General features: G+C 45.7%; 1 protein-coding gene across 2 annotated transcripts; it reads left to right on the plus strand.

Annotated features, from left to right (window-relative positions):
- Positions 1–3,493: 3,493 nt before the first annotated feature.
- On the plus strand, positions 3,494–22,149 carry LOC143962095 (E3 ubiquitin-protein ligase TRIM21-like). Of its 2 annotated transcripts, none has more exons than XM_077471422.1 (2): positions 3,494–3,627; positions 18,466–22,149. In XM_077471422.1, exon 2 carries the CDS (start codon positions 18,534–18,536, stop codon positions 20,067–20,069), a length of 1,536 nt encoding a protein of 511 aa, XP_077327548.1. In that variant the 5' UTR covers positions 3,494–3,627; positions 18,466–18,533; the 3' UTR covers positions 20,070–22,149. The 2 variants fall into 2 exon arrangements, with proteins under 2 accessions (XP_077327548.1, XP_077327547.1); XM_077471421.1 differs by lacking the exon at positions 3,494–3,627 and adding an exon at positions 15,178–15,477.
- Positions 22,150–23,005: the final 856 nt, after the last annotated feature.

Below are 23,005 nucleotides of genomic sequence, written 5' to 3' on the forward strand. Positions count from 1 at the left end.
ATCCATACTGCATTCAGTTTTCTCTGGCATCTGGGCAGGTGGCCCATATCTGCCCATGGGTAACCAAGCTATCATAAAGCTCCTCGCCAAGAAGGGAAAAGACCCCCTGGAACCAGGTTCCTACAGGCCTATTTCTTTGCTTAACCTGAATGTTAAAATCCTATCAAAAATCGCAGCCTCCAGGCTTGCGGACATCCTCCCTGATCTCATACACCCTGCCCAATCCGGCTTTGTAAAAGGACGCACACCCACCTTGAACATACGTAAGGTGCTCTTAGCCCTCGAACAAGCTAAACGGGACCCTAAGGGAGATTATGCCATCATTACCCTAGATGCAGAGAAAGTTTTCGATAATGTCAGCTTCGACTGGCTCTCATTGTCACTCGCCAAAATGGGTTTTTCGGGCCCTTTCTGTCATCTCATCAATTACATGTACACGGCCCCCTCAGCTAGGGTGGTGGCAACGGGTCTCCTCTCTGAGGAATTCCGCCTCCACAAGGGTACCAGACAAGGTGGCCCCCTGTCCCCCTTACTATTTAATATTGCCCTGGAACCTCTCTCTAGATATCTTTCCCAGACCGCTCCCTTACGAGGCATCACTATAGGATCTTTGGAACTTCGTACGTGCCTCTTCGCAGACGACGTCCTCATTTTCACATAAAGTCCCGCTACTGACATTTTACACATAAAAAATATATTTGATGACTTCAGGGTATGTTCGGGACTCTGCATCAATTATTCTAAAAGCAAAATCCTCCCTATTGGCACCCTCTCCTCACCCCCTTGGTCGCATCACTCTCTCTTCCAGGTGGCTCCGGCACACATCACCTACCTAGGTATAAAGATAGGGAAACTGCCCTCCTCACTTTACCACCTTAACTTCCCCCCTCTTTTCATTAAACTTAATCAGGAGTTGTCAAACTGGATGGATCTGTCACTCATGGGAAGGTGTCACCTTGTTAAAATGATTAGCTTTGCCAGACTGCTGTATCCTCTGCAAACTATTCCTTTGTTGCTAAAACATAAAGATGTCTCGGCCCTTAACTCGCAAATCTCCAAATTCCTCTGGCAAGGCAAAAAGGCCCGCATAGCATTCAAGAAACTGCACCTTCCCAGGAGTGAAGGGGGTATTAGTTTACCTCATATTAGAATGTATAACCTTGCTTGTCTGCTACGCACCAGTCTAGATTGGATAACTCAACAATCACGTCATTCGAACTTTGCTATAGAATCTGCCATGGCCCACCCTTTTTCCTTAGTAGCCCTCCTCCACTGCAAATGGAAAGCTGTCCCTCCCCCGCATCAACACAATCTTCTGCTGCAGGACACGGCATTGGCCTGGAGAGAGGTCAGAAAAATCCTCAAGCTCCCGCCTTTCATCTCGTCTCACCTGCCCATCCAAGGAAACCCTGCATTCCTTCCTGGTCTTCACTACAAATCCTATGAAATATGGGAGCAACGTGGCCGCTCAAAATTTTCCACACTATGTAATTCCTCATCTGGGAAACCGCTACCCTTCTCGACCGTATCATCCTTGTTCTCCCTACCTACCTCTCACGCTTCCTACTATAAACAATGCATCAGCTTTCTCTCCAGCACATGTAAAGCGGAATCTCTGAGATTCAAACCAAGCTTCCTGGACTGCCTGCTCCACATGGGCCAATACTCAATATCGGATATATACAAACCTCTCCTAAGGGACTTCTCTTCACCGCTCTTGTTATCGTCTGTGGCCAACTGGCATAAAGATTTCCCAGACTCCGACCTAGTCGAAAAACTCCTCCATGGCCTCCGGGAGGTTCTCCGCCTAACCCCAAATGAAACCTGGAGAGAAACTCAGCAAAAAATAGCTCATCGGGCATATATCCCTTTCCTCTCCCCCAAGTCCAACAAAGATGGAGCCCTCTGCCCTCTATACTCGGCCCCAGACCCTCTTTATCACACCGTTTTTGGGTATGCTCCTTCATCTCCTCATTCTGGGACCAGGTTATATCCTTCATTTTGGAGATCACCTTACTGAAATTGCCCAAGGACCCCCTCCTTCTGCTTTTTGGCTATTGGGACCCCATACTGTTACCCTGGTCTCTATCTTCCAAGGCCTCTACCCCTACAAGACCGGCCTTCCATCCTCCCTCCAGAGACTGGATCTTTATTTGCCTACTCATCGCTAGACGCCTTATCCTCAGGAACTGGATTTCTCCTCAATGCCCATCCATCTCCCACCTCAAGCAAGAAAATCTTACCCTCCTTTTCAGAGAACGTCTCCTCACGGACTTCAAGGTTCCCAAATCTAGATCTCGCTTTTTTCCCAGATGGCAAGCTTTCATTTCCTCAGCCCTCTCTTCGGATGACCAACGGGCTATACATACTCTCTCCTTCTCCTTTGATGAGCCGATCCCTGAGGAATAGCAACCCTACATCTCACCCTCTACCCATCATCATCTCTGGTTGTTTCACTACCCATTACACATCCTCGGGACTACCTCATCAGGTTTCATTCACCTGGCAGCCCGCAACCCCCCCCTTCCTTCCCTGTCTCCCCAGTTATAACCTCTTCCATCATATCAACCATTTCCCTCTTTTCAGTGGTTAGTACGCAGTTCCATCCAGTTTCCTTGTCTAATTAATTTGTCTAGCTACTGTACTCTAGTATCTGGTTTTTCACAAGAAAACTACCATAGTCTCACTAAATGAGACTTCTTGTGCTACACAGGCTGTTAATTTTCCCACAATGTCAGTTGTTTTGGCTTATATACAGGGGCGGACTGACCATTGGGGCACTCGGGCACTGCCCGAGGGCCCCATGCCACTAGGGGGCCCCATCAGGGTTGCCAGCCTCAATAAAACCAGGGACGGTATGTAAAAATCTGTGTTTTTTTTTAAATCCCAAGATTATGGTTGCCCCGCCTCTCCATTACCTTTTCAGTGTGTGTATGTGTATTCTGTGTGTCTGTGTGTGTATACTGTATGTGTGTGTGTATACTGTGTGGCCCCATAATCTCCTATTGCCCGGGGTCCCCATAATCTTCTATTGCCCGGAGGCCCCATAATCTCCTATTGCCCGGGGGCCCCATGAGTTGTAAGTCCGCCCCCTGCTTGTATACTTGTCATGCTAGTTGTTATCATGTGCTTTGTTTAGATGATATCTGTTATTCCTTCCTATGTCTCATTTATTCCAATGCAGTACTGCCTGGAAAATGACTGATGATAACCTGTTCAAATGTCTTTTGGTTATTCTTCAATAAAAACATTTTGAAAAAAATAAATAAAAATAAAATAAAATAAAAAAAGTTCATGTGTGTGTAAAGGTAGGCGTCCCCATACTTTTGACAATATAGTGTAAATCTGAGTTTAATCCATGTCCAGGCGGAAAGCTTCGCCTTATTTAATAACATTTCCGAAGTGAACAGTCCTGTTTTAGTGAATTGTAACCGTACGTGTTGGTGCGTGTTGGGCATGTTATAAAGCCAGCGTGCCAAGTCTGAGCTTGGTACACAATAAAGAAAACAGGAGGAGGAGGGGAGGGATCAGGTGGCAGAGCTGGAAAAAGAAACGAAACAATAAAGACACATTATAACCGACATTTATACAGCGGGACGTCACCGAGCACAGAGGACGCGGCATCAGGTATGAAGGATGATAATGTATTGTGTACTTACTTTTTCCATGTTCTCACCTAAAAAAAAAAATAATAATAATCCTCCAATCACATCACATTAATCACTTCTGTACCGGCCCGTATACACCCCTTTATTACTAGGCCTTTTCACCATTTTCAGAGCTGTGATTTTACTGACAATTGACATCCCCACATCAATGCAGCCTCACAAATGCCATCAATGCAGCAGCCTCACCATTGCCATCAATGCAGCAGCCTCAATATTGCCATCATTGCAGCAGCCTCACCATTGCCATCATTGCAGTAGCCTCACCATTGCCATCATTGCAGCAGCCTCACCATTGCCTTCAATGCAGCAGCCTCACCATTGCCTTCAACGCAGCAGCCTCACCATTGCCTTCAATGCAGCAGCCTCACCATTGCCTTCATTGCAGCAGCCTCACCATTGCCTTCACTGCAGCAGCCTCACCATTGCCTTCATTGCAGAAGCCTCACCATTGCCAGCATTGCAGTAGCCTCACCATTGCCATCATTGCCGCAGCCTCACCATTGCCTTCAATGCAGCAGCCTCATCATTGCCTTCAATGCAGCAGCCTCCCCATTGCCTTCAATGCAGCAACCTCATCATTGCCTTCAATGCAGCAGCCTCACCATTGCCTTCAATGCAGCAGCCTCACCATTAACTTCAATGCATCAGCCTCACCATTGCCATCATTGCAGCAGCCTCACCATTGCCTTCAATGCAGCAGCCTCACCATTGCCTTCAATGCAGCAGCCTCACCATTGCCTTCAATGCAGCAGCCTAACCATTGTCATCAGTGCAGCAGCCTCACCATTGCCATCAGTGCAGCAGCCTCACCATTGCCTTCAGTGCAGCCTGATCGATACTCATCTGCAGCCTAGAGGGGACAGGGATGGGGGCGGGACGAGCAGCGACAGATTACATACAGTGAGAATCTCTTATGCTAGACAGAACAGTGGTCCAATGGCAGCCCAGGAGACGTGACTTCCTATTACAGAGGCCCCCAAGTATACAGGAGATTATAACTGTATGTAATATGATGGCGCTCGCCCCGCCCCCCCCTCCCTGTCCCCTCCGAGGCAGATAAAATTGAAGTATTGGCGTATAATACGCACACGCTATTTGCACCCGATTTTCATGGTGAAAAAGTGAGTGTTATACACCAATAAATACAGTATGTACCTGTACGTTGGCGGGGGGGACTTTGGGGTTTGCTTGGTTGGACACAGAACAATTTTGTCAGCAGGTCCAACGGGCCAATGATTAATGGCTGTGACCTGCTGATTGGCTGCGTCCAATCACAGCACAGAGCCCTGTGTTTATAGAGCCCTGTCGTTTTTCACAAAGCCCTGTTTTTGTTCATCCGTTTAGTTGTGTCTGACTCTTCGTGACCTCATGGACCATACCACGCCAGGCTTTTCTGTCCTCCACTGCCTCCTGGAGCTTGCTTACCTTCATGTTCATTGTCGCGATGACGGTATCCATCCATCTTGTTTTCTGTCGTCCTCTTCCCAGTATTGGGGTCTTTTCCAATGAGTCCTCTCTTCACATTAGGTGGCCAAAGTATTCGTGTTTCAGCTTCAGGATCTGTCCTTCCATTGAATATTCAGGGTTCATTTCCTTCACAACTGACTGGTTTGATCTTCTTGTCGTCCAAGGGACTTTCAATATAATGTCTATAGCTGAGTAAATTCCAGTATGTATACCATAGTTTATAGGAGCTTTCACTTTCACATAAACCAATTAATATACACTTATTGGGATTTATTTATTTATTTTTTTTTATTTTTTTTACCAAAGACAAAGAAATACATTTTGGCCTAAATTTATGAAGAATTTTTTTTTTATTATTTTTTTTTTATAGTCCAATAGTTTCGGCGTCGATAGAAATGAATACCATTGGGGGTTTATTTTCCCTATCTTTACCTATAAGAAGCAGAGTCCTCAGACTGTTGTCTCGTCCCTCCCTGCCCGGGATGAATCCTACCTGGTCCCTGTCGATTAATTCCGGCATCAGATTTTTTATTCTTGTTGCTAATACCTTCACATATAGCTTTGTGTCGGTATTCAACAAAGCTATAGGCCGGTAATTGGAGCAGATGGATTTATCCTTACCTGGTTTTGGTATTAGTGTTATATTTGCCAATAGAGACTCTTTCCTCATGATCTCGTCTTCACCCAGACTGTTCCAATATTTACATAGTTCAGGGACCAATTGGTGTTTAAATTTCTTATAGTACCTAATTGTAAAGCCATCCGGGCCTGGACTTTTTCCATTTGGTGTTTCATTTATTGCTTTATATATTTCTTCTACCATAATTGGTTCCTGTAAACTTTTAGCCATTTCTTCTGTTATTTTAGGTAAATCTGTTTCCCTTAGGTATTCCTGAATTTTAGTTTTCCTAATCTCCTTTTGTGCCCCTGTCTCAGTGCTTCTTATTGAGTATAAAGCTTTATAGTATGTTTTAAAGGCCTTTGCTATCTCCGATGTTCTGAATTTCAATTCCCCATACTCGTCTTTGATATTTTCGATATAATTTAAAGCTTTTTTTTTCCCGTGCTATTCTTGCCAGATGTTTCCCCGTCTTATTCGCCCACAGATATCTTTCTTTAGCTACGTTTTTATACACATTTCTTTGATTTTGTTCTGTCAAGTCATTTAATTGTGTACGTATTTGAATGATCTCCTTATATATAATTTTATCTAAATGTCTCTTATGCTTTTGTTCTAACTCGTAAAGTGCTTTTTTTAAGTTATCATATCTTACTTCGCTTTCTTTTTTTTTGCCAGAGCCTATACCAATAAATTTCCCTCGAATTAGGGCTTTATGCGCCTCCTATATAGTAGCTTTAGAGACTTCTGTGGTGTCATTTATTTTAAAATATTGCTCTATCTCTATTTGTATATTACTCTCAACTTCCTCATCCTCAATCAGCGCCTCATTGAGTCTCCAGGTCCCCTTTCTAGGCTCTTTTCACACTGCCTGATTTTAGCTATCACCGGGGCATGGTCCGATACAGTTATGTTACCTATCTGAACTTTTACTAGATTTTCCAGTGTTTCGTGATCTAAAATGATGTAGTCCAGTCTTGCATATGTATCGTGTACCAAAGAGTAATATGTATAGTCCTTTTCTCCCGGGTTACCTGCTCTCCATGCATCCACAAGCTGTTGTGTATGCAGTTTTCTTTTTAATATTCTGTGTTGTTTGATTTCTTGAGGGGGAACCACTGACGTACTATCCATTTCGGGGTTCATAGTAACATTCAAATCCCCTGCTACAATCACATGGCCTTGTTTATGTTTCTCTATAGTGTTCAATATCCCATTTAGGTATTTTTTGGGCCCTTATTGGGGCAGTAGATGTTTACTGTATTTTTGCCTTAATATGTTACCATTTAAGAGTAAGAACCTCCCCTCCGGGTCCACCTTCATCTCTTCTAGATTCCACCCAACATCATTTGCAATCCCAATGGCTACCCCCCTAGATCCCTTAATTGGGGAATCGGCATAATACCAGGTTGGATATTTTCCTGTATCTATCCGGATATTGGTGTCCAGGGCTAGGTGAGTCTCCTGTAAAAAAACAATATCCGCAAAATAGCCCTCCAGCTCTTTGAAAATATTAAACCTTTTGCTTGGAGAATTCATTCCTCTCACATTATATGTTACTATCTTAAGCTCTGCCATCCGACACATCTATATTCTTTCCTATTTCCCTTACTGGATTCAGGCCAACACAATTTCCCTCCCTCCCTACTTTCTCTCCCCCCTCCCTGCCCCATCATTTGATGTAATTTTGACCCCTTCCAGAACCTCCTTGTTCCTTCTGTCCCTATATCCTAGGGTAGAGTTCTGTTCGGCCGTGTCACCATCCATCTCGCCTATTACTTGCGAGACAATTACCCGACATGCCCGGGGGATCTCGACACCCCCCCCCCACTACCCCCCCCTCCCCGCCCCCCCCCCCCTTTACGGGGAGGAGGGAGAGAGAGAGGGAGGATGAGAGGGGAGAGAACCCAGGGGGATTTAAAAAAAAAGAAGAAAAATACACAATCTAGCCTACCAGCCGCTATCGCTTATCCCCCTCCCCCTCCCATGACAGGAGAGGGGGGGCACCCCCACCCCTCTCTCATTGCAGGAGAGAGGGGGCACCTCTTCCCCCGGCTGTCTCCCCCCCTCCCGCCCCCACCCTACACCCAAACCCTTGGGACTGGAATATCAAGTTTTTTACAAAATTCTGTTATATCTTCAATATATCTCAGTCTCCCAATCCATCCGTTCTTTCTGCCTAAAAGGCAAGCAGGGAACCCCCAGTTATATTGTGCCCCGTTCTCAGTCAAAGCTGCTAGTAGCGGTTTTAATACTCTTCTTCTCCTCAAGGTATCTGGGGATAGGTCCTGAAATATCTGTATATCTTTTCCTTCGTATACGATTGGTGCTTTTACTCTTATATTTCTCCAAACTTGATATTTGTCTTCTACGTGTTGGAAACGCACTATTATATCCCGTGGGATGTCCCGCGGCAATTCCTTGGGTTTCCTTAAACGATGAACCCTTTCGATATTTATTGGATTTGTTATGTCTTCGTTCATCAGTGGGTTACATATCTTTTTTATTATTTCTATTAAATCTTCTTGCTGCGAAGTTTCCATGACACCTCGTAGTCTTAAATTTTTTCTTCTATCCCTATTTTCTTGGTCCTCTATTTTATGTGCTTGCTCTTGTTGGACTTTTTTTAGGGAGACTACTTCAGCTTCTAGTTTCTTTATTGTGTTTGCCTCTTTTTCCACTTTTTTTTTCCATTTCTTCAACCCGTTCCAGTATATGGGCAAGATTCTTGTGTACTCTATCCATTTCCTTTTTCATAGAGTTTTCCAAAGCTGCAAACATAGAGGTTATTTCTTTTTTTGTAGGCAAAGATAAGGGGTTTTCAAGCTGAGTCAAGTGAGTCTGTGTAGCTTCTATTTCATAGTCTGGTTCTACTGATTGGTCTGTCTCACCCTCCGGCGTGGGCTCTTGATTCTGTAAAGAATTATTTTGGACTTGTTGCCTTCTTTTTTCTTTATCCTTCTTTTCCTTTTCCTTTTTGTCTTTGTTTTCTGCTTGGGAACTTATTGTTTGCAGTTGCCTCTCTAATTGTTGTTTCTCTGTTCCCCCGTTTGGGTAACAAATTTATTCATAGAGCCGGGACTAGCGACCAGGCTCCGCCGGGGTGATTTAGGGATTGCTCCTGTCTTAGATGTCTTTCCCTTCATTGTCCAAGTGTCTTTACTCAGTCCAAGAAATAAAATGTCACTATTATATCACTGTAAAATCTCTATTATTTTTATTTTCCTTTTCTATTATAGGTTCTGTTTATGTTTTTTGCATCTAATTTCAGCCCCAAACTCTTTTCCCGTTTGTCAGGGGACACTTTTACGCAACAATAGAAAAAGGCGTGTACCAACTTCTTGTTGATTGACTCTACTGTGGCTTGTTTGTGTATATTTCTATACTTCACTTTATTCTAAAAGTCAATACACAGGGTCCTTCTAGAAAGACTAGGCAAACAAGTACCAGACCTTGAATAGCGGTATTCGTTAGACTTTTCCAACCTTACAAGCCATCTTATTCTTTACGTTAGTCTCATTTGCAAGCGTTCCCGTATTTAACGCATTGTTACAGGTACAAGCAGAGAAAGTCCAGTGAGAACAGAGGAAGAGAAAAAAAAAAAATGTCTATTGGGTAACACCAATTTAAAGTCACTTTAAATGCTCAGAGTCTCTCTTATTTCTTATATTGGTATAGAACAAATGGCGTTTTTATTATTTTCCGTTCGGTCGCTGCGAGATATTAACAGTAGATTATCAGCAGCTTTAGCCTCTGCATTTTTTTTCTCCTTACAAAAACTTAGAAGGACTTCTAGCGACCGTTTATCAATATATCAATAGGATATTCCAGCATTTTCCATAACTTATAATATGGTCAACATACCGTTTCTTCGCGCTCTCTCTCTCTCTCTCTGGAGTATCCCTCTCTGGAGGTCTTCCTCTATTTTCTGTTACAGCTTAATACCTCCTCATGAGGCTTTCACATCTCTGTCTGAGCGCTCTGTGTCTCCTGGGCTAAAGTCCGGATTATGCAGTTCCCGTCTTTCACCACCGGAGGGCGCCTGGAGCCACTATTCTTCTCCTGGGATCCGAGGAACGGCGAACTCACTCAGGATATTACTCGAGCCGCCGACCCCCCTCGTCGCGACCGCACACAGAACACAGGGCTCGGCTCCACTCGTCCCCGTTCCGTTAGGTTGTTTCCCCGGCAGCACGGAGCCCCCACGTGACATCCAGGAGGCAACGGCAGCGGAGGTGAGGAGCTCTGTGAGAGGGCTCTGCGGGGATGGACAGCGTAGGGATGGACAGCATAGGAAGAGTGAGGGGAGGCTGCAGCGAGGACGCTGCAGCCACTATCAGGCCAGGCGTTGCGGCTGCATCACAGCCAGACGGGGGAGCCGATCCACACCGTGCGTCTAGGTGTGGACACGCTCCCGATCGAGTCTCCTCCCCCTCATCAGGTCTCAGCTCTACTGCTGAGAAAGGCCTGGATTATTTCCTAAGTGTACATAATATAACTGGGTACTGACATTTATAGGTAAAGTTGATCCGGGGAAAATCCGATTGCCTCTTGGGGCATCAGGAAGGATTTTTTTTCCCCTGATTTAGCAAATTGGATCATACTCTGCTGGGGTTTTTGCCTTCCTCTGGATCAACTGTGGGTAAAGAATTGGGTATATGGGATTGTATGATATTATTATTATTATTATTATTTTTTTTTTTTTTGTGGTTGAACTGGATGGACTTGTGTCTTTTTTCAACCTGACTAACTATGTAACACACATACACAATCTTGTCAATATATATATATATATATTTATATGCACTCTGCATCCAGTGTAGCCTATATCTACAGTGCATTCTGTAGTGTACTGTTTCTACTACACTTCTGGTGGTGTACACAGTATCTAATACAGTGTAGAGTGGTGTTTCAAAACAAAATATACATCAGGCCAACAAGGAGAGGCAGATGCTCACAGGCCACTAAAAGAGGGAAAGCAGCCTCTGTGTCTACAGTCAATAGTGGTGGTTGTGGATATGGTGCATCCTCTGCAGGTGGCCGTGGAGCACGCTTGCCCTTTTTTCCTGCTGCTGGCCGTGTTATTGAGCCAGAACATGCGGAAAAGTTGGTGGAAGAAAGCCGTCCTCATGCTCTATCACCCAGGCTCAGAGTAGTTTGCCTTCCAACGCATTTGCCTATTCCACAAGCTCCTTGTCCACAGTCACTCCTTCTGTAACCCCACCATCATGCACGGAGGAGTCCCCAGAATTATTCGACCCCAGATTTGAAGGCTCCAATGTTGGTTCCCAGGTTGAGGAAGGGAGTAACGTGAGCCTAGAGAGAGGGAGGACCAAGAAGGACAAGAAACTGGCAGTCGTGTCCCCTCAGCTGCAGCATACTACCAAGTTTGCTCCAGTGATGAGGGGATGATGAGGTCACTGACTCTACTTGGGTGCCTGAGAGGAGAGAGGAAGAGGAGGCAAAATTTCAACAAAGCATAATGTCTTCTAGGGGGCAGCTTAAGGGCAGCTACCCTATTGCCTCACACAGCAGAGCTCTGCAGGTGCATGGTGCTGCTTACTCCCTGCTGATTTTGAAAAGTTCCTTGGTTTGGGCCTTTTTTTGACATGTGTGCAGTAGATCGCACCATTGCCATTTGCAAACTGTCTAAAACGGATCAAGCGTGGCCAGAACAGCTTAGGCACCACATGCTTGACCAGACATATGACAACCTGCCATGCAGTCCATTGGCAACAGCACTTGAAAGACCCACATCAGAGAAAAAGGTGGACTTCTCCATCCTTCTCTTCTGGGATCTCCAACCCTACTATACCTCCATTCCTCTCAAAAACCTGCACTGAAAGGAATGAAGGTATAGCAATAGGTGTTACAAGTACTTGCAGCCAATCTGCTAGCAGTACATCACCATCTGATTTTAGCAAGCAAATTTCCCCACTCCAGCTGCTGAACCATAAAAAGAAATTCGGTCCCAGCCATCCACATGCTTAGGGTCTAAATGCTAGCTTGACCAAATTGCTAGCACTGCAACTGCTGCCTTTTCAGCTGGTAGATTCTGCCCCCTTTCGTGAATTTGTGGAGTGTTCTGTACCTCAGTGACAGGTTCCAAAATGCCATTTCTTTTCACGGAAGGCCATTCCGGCTCTCTACTGGCATATGGAAGGCAATGCTCTGGCTTTGTTGGACAGGGAAGTCAGCAGTAAGGTGCATATTATCACTGACTCACGGTCCAGCAGGCATGGGCAAGGACGTTACCTTTCCTTCATGGCTTACTGGGTAACTCTGCTGGCAGCTGGGAAGGATGCGGACAGGGGGTCAGTATTGTTGGAGCTTGTTCCGCCACCATGCCTCCAAAATGCTAGTGGTGATTCTGCCACACCTCTCTCCTTCACCCCATCCTCTTCTTTTTGCTCTATGGTCTCTTCTGCAGATTTGTCCTCTGAACCAATGGTGCTCCATAGGTGTTCAAGGGGCTATGCAAATACCCAGGCAAAAAGATGCCAATGCGGTGCTTGAGTTGGTCTGCTTAGGGGACAGGAGCCACACTGGGGCAGAGATTATGTCAGCTCTGCAGGGGCAGGATCAGAAGTGGCTGATGCCACGCCAGCTTCAGCCAGGAATGGTTGTATGTGACAATGGCACCAACCTTCTCTCTGCCCTCCGGCAGGGACACTTGACCTATGTTCCATGTTTGGCACACGTCCTGATTTTGGTGGTGTAGCGGTTCTTGAGCGGGTACCCAGGCTTACAGGATCTCCTGAGGCAGGCCACAAAACTCTGTGGTCATTCCGCCGGTCATACAATGCCAGTGCTTGGCTGGCTGACATTCAAAGGGAATGTAACCTGCCCACCAACCCCCTCATTTGTGACATGCCCACCAGGTGGAACTCAACATTGGCAATGGCGTAGTGGCTGCACACCCAGCAGAGGGCCATCAATGAATACCTGTGTGAGTATGGCACCAGGACAGGGTCAGGGGAGCTTGGCTTCTTTCATGCCAGTGCCTACTGATCAAGGATGCATGCATTATCCTGGCACCATTTGAGGAGGTCACAAGGATGGTGAGCAGCGACAATACATGTATCAGTGACACTGTACCTCTAGTCTTCCTGTTGGAGTATATGCTTCATGGAATAATGGACAGGGCACTTGAAGCAGAACAGTGGGAGGAAGAGGAGGACTTCCTTACCGCTCAAGGCCCCTTTTATCCAGATAGCATTCCTGTGGGCCTGCCAAACACACAGGAAGAAGAGGAGGAGGATTGTGTCAGCATGGATGTAGAGGATAACACTCAGCAGCAGTCTTCAAGGGATGGTTTTCAGTCCCCAGAAACCCAAGGAGTTGTACGTGGCTGGGAGGAGGTAGTTATGGATCATGTGATCCTTAGTGACCTAGAGGACTCAGAATCGAATGCCTCTTATGCTGCATGGCCTCCTTTATTCTGCAAAGCCTGTGAAAAGACCCTAGGATTTTTGGTATCAAGGAGAGGGATCATTACTGGCTGGCAACCCTTCTTGATCCATGTCACAAGGGTAAGGTTGCAGAACACATCCTGCCTTCGCAGAGGGAGCAGAGGATGAAACATCTTCAGGAGGCCTTGAAGAAAGGTTTGTACAATGCATTTCCAGACCCTGGGAGGTTACAATTTCCTGGTGCTGGACAATGTGTTGCTGAGGCTTCGTTCAGTCATAGGAAGAGCGGTGGAGAAGGTGGCTGACTGACCAATGCCTTTAAACAATTTTTCAGTCCTCAGCGTCACCGTCTGATCAGTTCAAGCAACCATCGCCAGTGTCTGCATTACATTGTGCTGGAATATCTAGGGGCAAGAGCAGATTTGGAGACCTTTCCAACAGAGCATCCACTGGGTTACTGGGTCTTGAGGATGGACCACTGGCCAGAACTTTCTCAATATGCAATTGAGCTACTGGACTGTCCTGCATCCAGCATTCTTTCTGAACGCTGGAGGGTTTGTAACGGATCATAGAGTGCGCCTGTCCACAGACTCTGTCGATAGGCTCACATTCATAAAAATGAATCAGCCTTGGATCAGTCGCTATGAAGGACCTGATGCTGATGTAACTGATTGAATTTTCTATGGATGTGGGATCCCTTGAAGACTGCCTATGCTGGCTATCCTATTCCTCCTTAATCTTGATGATGCTAGCTTCCAACAATATTTTTGGTTTAGGGCAACTTCACCGCCACCCAAGGACCAATTTTTCTGCCCCTGTTTAACAGGTGCATGTAATTACAATTTTTGATACAATATTTAAATGCAGGGCCTGTTCCTGCACCAAACAGGAGTAACTGTGAGGCGTCACAGTGTTGTGGCACCACGACCACCACCCAAGGACCAATTTTTCTGCCCCTGTTTAATTACAATTTTTGCTCTAATATTTCACAGCAGGGCCCTTTCCTGCACCCGACAAGAGTATCTGTGAGGGGTTACAGTGTTGTGGCACCACCACCCAAGGCCCAATTTGTCTGCCCCTGTTTAACAGGGGCATGTAATTACAATTTTTGATATAGTATTTCACAGCAGGGCCTGCGCTCAGCTAGGGTAACTGTGAGGGCTTACAGTGTTCTGGTACCACCAACACCTAAGGCCCAATTTTCTTCAGAGTATAGAGGGCAGGCCATATATTATATATGCTAGTTCAGAGTATATACAGAGGCCCTATTTTAAATTTGGGTGCAGGGTTCCCCTTAATATCCATACCAGACCCGAAGGGTCAGGTAATGGACTGGGGAGGGGGACCCATGCCGTTTTTTCAATGATTTTCAGTTACCTGTATACTGCCGGGACCCAACAATACATGTGAGTAGTTTTAAATTACTTTTTTTTCCTTTAGAAATTTAAACACGGGAAAACTGTGCCACATTATAGGCATACTATAGACACACCCAGGCACAATATTTAAAGGAATATTTCATTTTTATTGTCTCACTTTAAGCATTTTTAAAATCACTGCACCCAAAAAAATGTGAGTTATTAAAACTTTTTTTTGCATTGATACATTTGCCCTGGGGAAGGACCCGGGTCCCCAAACACTTTTTATGGCAACATCTTGCATATAAGCCTTTAAAATGAGCACTTTTGATTTTTCACATCCGTGCCCCATAGACTTTAGTGGTCTCCGCGTGTTTGAACAAATTTTTTGCCTGTTCGAATGTTCTGCTGCAAACCGAACATGGGGGATGTTCGGCTCATCCCTACTTACAAGTAACATAACCATTGCTGACCCGCTGGAAATCACCCCTGTCATTGTACAATAATGGTTAAGAGAGACAGATCCTGCCTACATGACCAAACATCTCCCTCATATTCTACCCACTTATGTTGTGTAATTATATAATTGCTGCAAAAACAAATTTATTTCTATAAAAGTGCACATAATGAGACATAGCTAAGCCCAGGAGAGTGCGGGCAGATGGGTGTTGTAATGATCGTTCCACAAAAATATCATAGAGCTTCCAGAGCTTGTGCAGCTTTTCTTCTTTTTCTTTTCTATGTGTAGATGTTAGGATTGCCGTCTCCTGTATTTTCCCACAATCTGCTAGACACCCTCTTGCACTGCAGCAAGACCCTCCTGATTCAGGTCATCTCATTAGTCACCTTTATAGTAAGGTCAGAATCTCACCCTCACTTGATGTACAGGGGACCCATGGCGTTTTTTCAATGATTTTCAGTTACCTGTATACTGCCGGGACCCAACAATACATGTGAGTAGTTTTAAATTACTTTTTTTTCCTTTAGAAATTTAATTTTTCTGTTATACTGTTGTAAACACGGGAAAACTGTGCCACTTTATAGGCATACTATAGACACACCCAGGCACAATATTTAAAGGAATATTTCATTTTTATTGTCTCACTTTAAGCATTTTTAAAATCACTGCACCCGAAAAAAACGTTAGTTATTAAAACTTTTTTTTGCAAGACCTGCAACTCTTTCTCTAGGAGTGGGAATTCCTCCTCTGCCAGCGCACGCAAAAGCAGAATGCAGAATTTCTCGAAGCAAGGCCTGGAAGTGCTCCATTCTGACAGCCCTCTGTGACGGTGGTAACATTTCCGCCATTTTGTGTTTGTACCGGGGGTCTAATTACGTTGCCACCCAGTACTGGTCCTTGACCTTTATGCTTTTTATACGGGGCTCCCTGTTAAAACACTGAAGCATGAAGGCCCCCATTTGCACTAAACTGGAAGTGGTGTGGTGGCCTGGCTCCTGCTCATCATCCAGGATAATGTCATCCTCCTCGTTCTCCTCTCCCCATCCACGCACAACAACAGGGATCCCAGAAAGGTTTAAAGCATGCTCTTCTTGCTCCTCCTCATCCGCCCGGGGCACCATCCTCCTCTGACTCCTCTTCAGACTCCTGTTGTTGACTTGTCTCAGATAGAGGAGCCCCCCCAGGGAATTCATCCAGCATTGCGACTTTCTCATCTTCCCGTTCCTGCTCCTCCATGGCTTGATCAATGACACGACGCAATGCATGCTCCATAAAGAAGGCATAAGGTACGATGTCACTGATGGTTCCATGGCTGCGATTGACCAGTTTGGTGATCTCATCAAATGGCCGCAGAAGTCTGCATGCGTCGCACATGAGCAGCCACTGGTGCGATGATAAAAAACCAAGCTCCCAGGAACCTGTTCTGCCGCACAGTTTGTACAGGTAGTCGTTAACTGCGCTTTCTGCTGGTGCAGCCTATCAAGCATATAGAAGATTGAGTTCCATCGCGTCGGCCAATCGCAAATAAGATGTCTGACCGGCAGATTGTGTCGCCGCTGAATGTCAGCAAGGCGAGCCATGGCCGTGTAAGATCTTCTGAAATGGGCCGAGATTTTCCTTGCCTGCCGCAAGATGTCTTGAACCCCAGGGTATATGACAACGAATTGCTGCACGACCAAGTTTAAGATGTGTGCCATGCATGGCACGTGTGTAATTTTGCCCTGTTTCAATGCGCTAAGCAGATTGGCACCATTGTCACACACCACTTTACCAACTGTCAAATTGAGCGGTGTTAGCCACTGATCTGCCTGTGAACGCAAAGCTGAAAGGAGTGCCGGGCCAGTGTGGCTCTTGGCTTCCAGGCACAACAGACGCAGCACAGCATAGCAACGTCTCACCTGGCATGTCGAATAGGTTCTGGGGAGCTTGGGCAGCGCAGCGGAAGAGACGCTAGCAGCAGAAAAGGAGGAGTCAGCCGAGGAGAAGAGGGAGGAGGATGGAGTAGGAGGAGGAGAAGAAGAGGCAGGCCTGCATGCAATCCGTGGCGGTAAAACCAAATCTACACGGGTGCCACGGGTTACATGCTTGACGGCCATCAGAAGGTTCACCCAGTGGGCAGTAAAAGTTATATACCTTCCCTGCCCGTGTTTTCTAGACCACGTGTCTGTGGTCAGATGTATCTTGGCACCGACACTGTGTGCCAAAGATACATTCACTTGCTGCTGAACATGGCCATATAGCTCTGGGATGCCCTTCTGTGAGAAACACTTCTTTCCTGGGACCTTCCATTGTGGTGTTCCAATGGCCACAAATTTTCGAAAGGCCTCCGAGTCCACCAGTTTATATGGCAGTAGTTGGCGGGCTATCAGTTCTGACAAGCCAGCCGTCAACCGTTGGGCAAAAGGGTTATTCGGCGTCATCATTTTTTTGTTTTGTTTTTATTCAGCTGTCAGAAGGGAAGCTCAGCTGTCGACTCATCGGTTGTTAAGGACACTGCAGCCGGCTTCCTGGCCCTACTTCTCGACAACCAGATTTTACTGCGCTCTGATTGGGCAAACTTTGCCCAATTAGGGCACATAATGCACTGTGCAGCGCATTGCAGGGTGTTTGGTGGGGCAAACACCTGCTGTACACCCTACAAATTTGGGTGTTCCCCAAACAGGGCGCACAGCCATTGTTCGGCCGAACTCTTGCCTAATAGTGGTCCAGGTTTATAACTGTAACAATCCCCCTTAATTGTAATCTATCTCTATGTTGTTCTTCGTCAGAGACTACCGAGCCTCCGACTACATTGACTAAAAGCTTACACAGTGTTTCCTTTCTTTTCTCCTGGAAATCATACAGAATGATGTAAGAGTAAAACATAATGCCCGGTACACACGATCCGATTATTGGACGAATGATCATCCGTTTTTTTTTTTTTTTTTTTTTTGCATGCTAATCTCACGTCCAATCTGATGAGTTTACTAAAGTCATGGAAATTCCCACACGACAGAAAAAAAATTCGGAAGTGATGTCATGTGTTGTAATGCGTTTGTATTGCATTTTCGAACGATAGCTGTACTGATTAAACGAAACTCGTACGATCTGTCATCGTATGAAAAAAATTTCCGTGCATGTCCGATAGAATAATATCGGATGAACTGTCCTGATCAGCTCTCGAAAGTTCTGTCCTAACGATCCGATTATCATAAGATCGATTCGAATGCGGCATTTTCCGTACGATTTTTGGATCGTGTGTACGGGGTTTAAGGTGAGCATGTGGTACTGGGGAGGGTGGAAGTAGGGTTTTTCTGCTGATTTTGTCCTGAATGCCCAAGGGAAATGTTCACTTTAAACTGATCAAGCAGCTGCCTAGAACACTAAATGAGTCAGTGCAACATGAGGGGCAACAGTGTGATTATTATTATTATTATTATTATTATTTATGTACTAGAAGTACATCCAACAATTAAGACTTTTCTTTTTTTATTGTCCAAAGGTCCATAAAACAACTTAGAGATTAACTCAGAGAATATTAGGAACCTTTACTCTTTTCTACTGTCTGAAATGTCTTTTCATCTGAGATTTGGGCTTGAATGTTCTATCTGTCTGAAGAGTTATAGAAATCCTGTAGAGCTGCCATGTGGAGACAAGTTCTGCCGGGTCTGTATTGATGGTGTGCTGGATACACAGGAGGGGTCTGGAGGATATTCCTGTCCTGAATGCAGAAAAAGGTTCAGGAGTCGTCCTGTGCTGCAGAGATGCATTCCGGAGAGTGAAACGGCACAGCCATTAGATGAATTTCTGTTCGAGCCTATGGAGTCCAGGGTCTTCTGTACTCAATGTGTGGACTCTTCTGTACCTGCTGTTAGATCCTGTCTGCACTGTGAAGCCTATCTGTGTGATAACCACCTCAGAGCCCACAACAAGGGCCCAGATCATGACTTATCTGACCCCACCACTTCTCTACAGTTAAGGAAATGCTCCACCCATAATGAACCATTCAAATATTACTGCATTAAGGATGGCAGCTGCATCTGTGTAACCTGCAGTTTGGCTGGGGAACATCGGGGACACCAGGTGGAAATACTGGATGAGGCTTCTGAGAAGAAGAAGAGAAAATTCAGAAACGTTAAGCATAATCATCTGACAAAGAGAGAGGAGATGGAGGAAAGAGTCCAGACTCTGCAAGAACACAGTAGGAAAGTAGCAGAAAAAGAAGAGAGAGTCACTGCCCTGTTTAGAGATCTCAGGAGACGTCTGGAAGACCTGGAGAAGAGAGTCCTGAGGGACATCTCCGGGAGGGCAGAGCGGATCTCCATCTCCATCCGGGATCTGGAAATAAAGAAGGAGGAGCTGTCCAGGAAGTTGCGTCACATTGAGGAGCTGTGTAACGTGACGGATCCACTGACTGTCTTACAGGAATCAGACACAGGTGACTTGTGGGATACTGAGGATGGAGATAATGAGGACAGAGAGAGACATGAGGAGCTCCTCCATGATGGAGGGGGTCTGGATGTGGCGGGGGTCTTACACACAGGTTTATCTGATATAATAACAGAGGTAAATGTATACTTCTATATACAGGGAGCTGCAGACATATTACTGGATGTAAACACAGCAAGTAATAAGCTGTACATAGCCAATGACAGGAAAAGCATATCCAGGTCAGGTATAACATATAATCGGCCAGAAACACCAGAGAGATTTGATGATTTTCCTCAGGTGTTAAGCAGCCAAAGTTTCTCTTCAGGGCGACTTTACTGGGATGTGGATGTCGGGGGATCAGATTTCTGGAGAGTCGGGATGTGTTACCCCAGTATAGAGAGGAAAGATTTACAGTCAGGAGTAGGAAGGAATAACAGGTCCTTGGGTTTGCTCAGGTCTCATAATCAGTATTTTGTGAGACGTGACAATAACGAGATTCCCTTACCCACCAATCCCTCCAGTAACAGAGTCAGGATATATCTGGATTATGAGGCCGGGCGGATCTCCTTTTATGATCTGTGTGACCCGATTCGACACCTCCACACCTTCACCACCACCTTCACTGAGCCCCTCCATGCTGTGTTATGTGCAGCAAAAGGTTGCATAAAAATGTGAGAGGTCCACCAAGAAACTGTTGACATCATATGGAGGGAGGATAGGGTTAGTTCACTGAAAACATATAGTTTGGAGCTAGTGGTTGCTTTAAATATCATAAATGTAATTTATTAGTTGATAAGATGATAACTACAGAGCTTGCCTGAGATTTGTCCCTGGAAATGTCGCTGGTGTTAAAAAGAAAGTTACTTCATACACTTTTTTACTCTATTAGAGAAAGATAGCGAATATATAATGAGAGCATGCTTGTCTACATACACCTGTAGCCTTGGCTGGTGGTCCCTTTAAAGCAGAGCTCCACAGCTCAGGGCATCATCACTGCCATGCCATGATGGGGTCCCTTTTCTCCCTCACCATTTGAGGGACATGCCAAGAGTGAGACCCGAAAACTGTGATGGCTGGGAACTTAAGCCTCATCATTTTGGATCTGATAAATTCCAGACTGAGTGAGGAGAAGGTGGCAGTCATATTGCACACAGTGTCAACATATAGCATATAAATAGCATTTTGCACAAAGCCTGGTATATAGCATTTCTCACAAAGCCTGGTATATAGCATTTCTCACAAAGCCTGGCATATAGCATTTCTCACAAAGCCTGGTATATAACATTTCTCACAAAGCCTGGTATATAACATTTCTTACAAAGCCTGGCATATAGCATTTCCCACAAAGCCTGGTATATAGCATTTCTCACAAAGCCTGGTATATAGCATTTCTCACAAGCCTGGTATATAACATTTCTTACAAAGCTTGGCATATAGCATTTCTCACAAAGCCTGGTATATAAAATGTCTCACAAAGCCTGGTATATAGAATTTCTCACAAAGCCTGGCATATAGCATTTCTCACAAAGCCTGGTATATAGCATTTCTCACAAAGCCTGGCATATAGCATTTCTCACAAAGCCGGGTATATAAAATGTCTCACAAAGCCTGGTATATAACATTTCTTACAAAGCCTGGCATATAGCATTTCTCACAAAGCCTGGCATATAGCATTTCCCACAAAGCCTGGCATATAGCATTTCTCACAAAGCCTGGTATATAACATTTCTCACAAAGCCTGGCATATAGCATTTCCCACAAAGCCTGGCATATAGCATTTCTCACAAAGCCTGGCATATAGCATTTCCCACAAAGCCTGGCATATAGCATTTCTCACAAAGCCTGGTATATAACATTTCTCACAAAGCCTGGCATATAGCATTTCCCACAAAGCCTGACATATAGCATTTCTCACAAAGCCTGGTATATAACATTTCTTACAAAGCCTGGAATATAGCATTTCCCACAAAGCCTGGCATATAGCATTTCCCACAAAGCCTGGCCTATAGCATTTCTCACAAAGCCTGGTATATAGCATTTCTCACAAAGCCTGGCATATAGCATTTCTAACAAAGCCTGGCATATAGCATTTCTCATAAAGCCTGGTATATAAAATGTCTCACAAAGCCTGGTATATAGCATTTCTCACAAAGCCTGGCATATAGCATTTCTCACAAAGCCTGGTATATCACAACGCCTGGAATATAAAATTTCTCACAAAGCCTGGCATATAGCATTTCTCACAAAGCCTGGCATATAGCATTTCTCACAAAGCCTGGCATATAGCATTTCTCACAAAGCCTGGTATATAACATTTCTTACAAAGCCTGGCATATAGCATTTCTCACAAAGCCTGGCATATAGCATTTCCCACAAAGCCTGGCATATAGCATTTCTCTCAAAGCCTGGTATATAGCATTTCTCAAAAAGCCTGGCATATAGCATTTCTCACAAAGCCTGGTATATAAAATGTCTCACAAAGCCTGGTATATAGCATTTCTCACAAAGCCTGGTATATAGCATTTCTCACAAAGCCTGGCATATAGCATTTCTCACAAAGCCTGGTATATAACATTTCTCACAAAGCCTGGCATATAGCATTTCTCATAAAGCCTGGCATATAGCATTTCTCACAAAGCCTGGTATATAGCATTTCTCACAAACCCTGACATATAGCATTTCTCACAAAGCCTGGCATATAGCATTTTTCACAAAGCCTGGCATATAGCATTTATCGCTGTGTCAGTGCTGGGGGGGGGGGTGGTGGCATCAGTGTCAGTGCTCGGGGATGGCATCAGTGTCAGTGCTGGGGGGGATGGGATGAGTGTCAGTACTGGGGGATGAGTGTCAGTGCTGGGGGGTGGCATCAGCATCAGCGTCAGTGCTGGGGGTGGCATCAGCGTCAGTGCTGGGGGGGTGGCATCAGCGTCAGTGCTGGGGGGGGCATCAAGGTCAGTGCTGGGGGGTTGGCATCAGTGTCAGTGCTGGGGAGTGGCATCAGCGTCCGTGCTGGGGGGTGGCATCAGCGTCCGTGGTGGGGGAGTGACATCAAGGTCAGTGCTGGGGGGTGGCATCAAGGTCAGTGCTGGGGGGTTGGCATCAAGGTCAGTGCTGGGGGGGTTGGCATCAGTGTCAGTGCTGGGGGGTGGCATCAGCATCAGTGCTGGGGGGTGGCATTAGCGTCAGTGCTGGGGGATGAATGTCAGTGCTGGGGGGTGGCATCAGCGTCAGTGCTGGGGGTGGCATCAGCGTCAGTGCTGGAGGTGGCATCAGCGTCAGTGCTGGGGGGGTGGCATCAGTGTCAGTGCTGGGAAGTGGCATCAGCGTCCGTGCTGGGGGAGTGGCATCAGCGTCCGTGCTGGGGGGTGACATCAGCGTCCGTGGTGGGGGGGTGGCATCAAGGTCAGTGCTGGGGGGTGGCATCAGCATCAGTGCTGGGGGGTGGCATTAGCGTCAGTGCTGGGGGATGAGTGTCAGTGCTGGGGGGTGGCATCAGCGTCAGTGCTGGGGGTGGCATCAGCGTCAGTGCTGGAGGTGGCATCAGCGTCAGTGCTGGGGGGGTGGCATCAGTGTCAGTGCTGGGAAGTGGCATCAGCGTCCGTGCTGGGGGA

The sequence above is a fragment of the Lithobates pipiens genome, unplaced genomic scaffold, assembly GCF_037356315.1.
Source record: "Lithobates pipiens isolate NorthernLeopardFrog02 unplaced genomic scaffold, aLitPip1_a1.2 Scaffold_8, whole genome shotgun sequence".
NCBI classification, from domain to species: domain Eukaryota; kingdom Metazoa; phylum Chordata; class Amphibia; order Anura; family Ranidae; genus Lithobates; species Lithobates pipiens.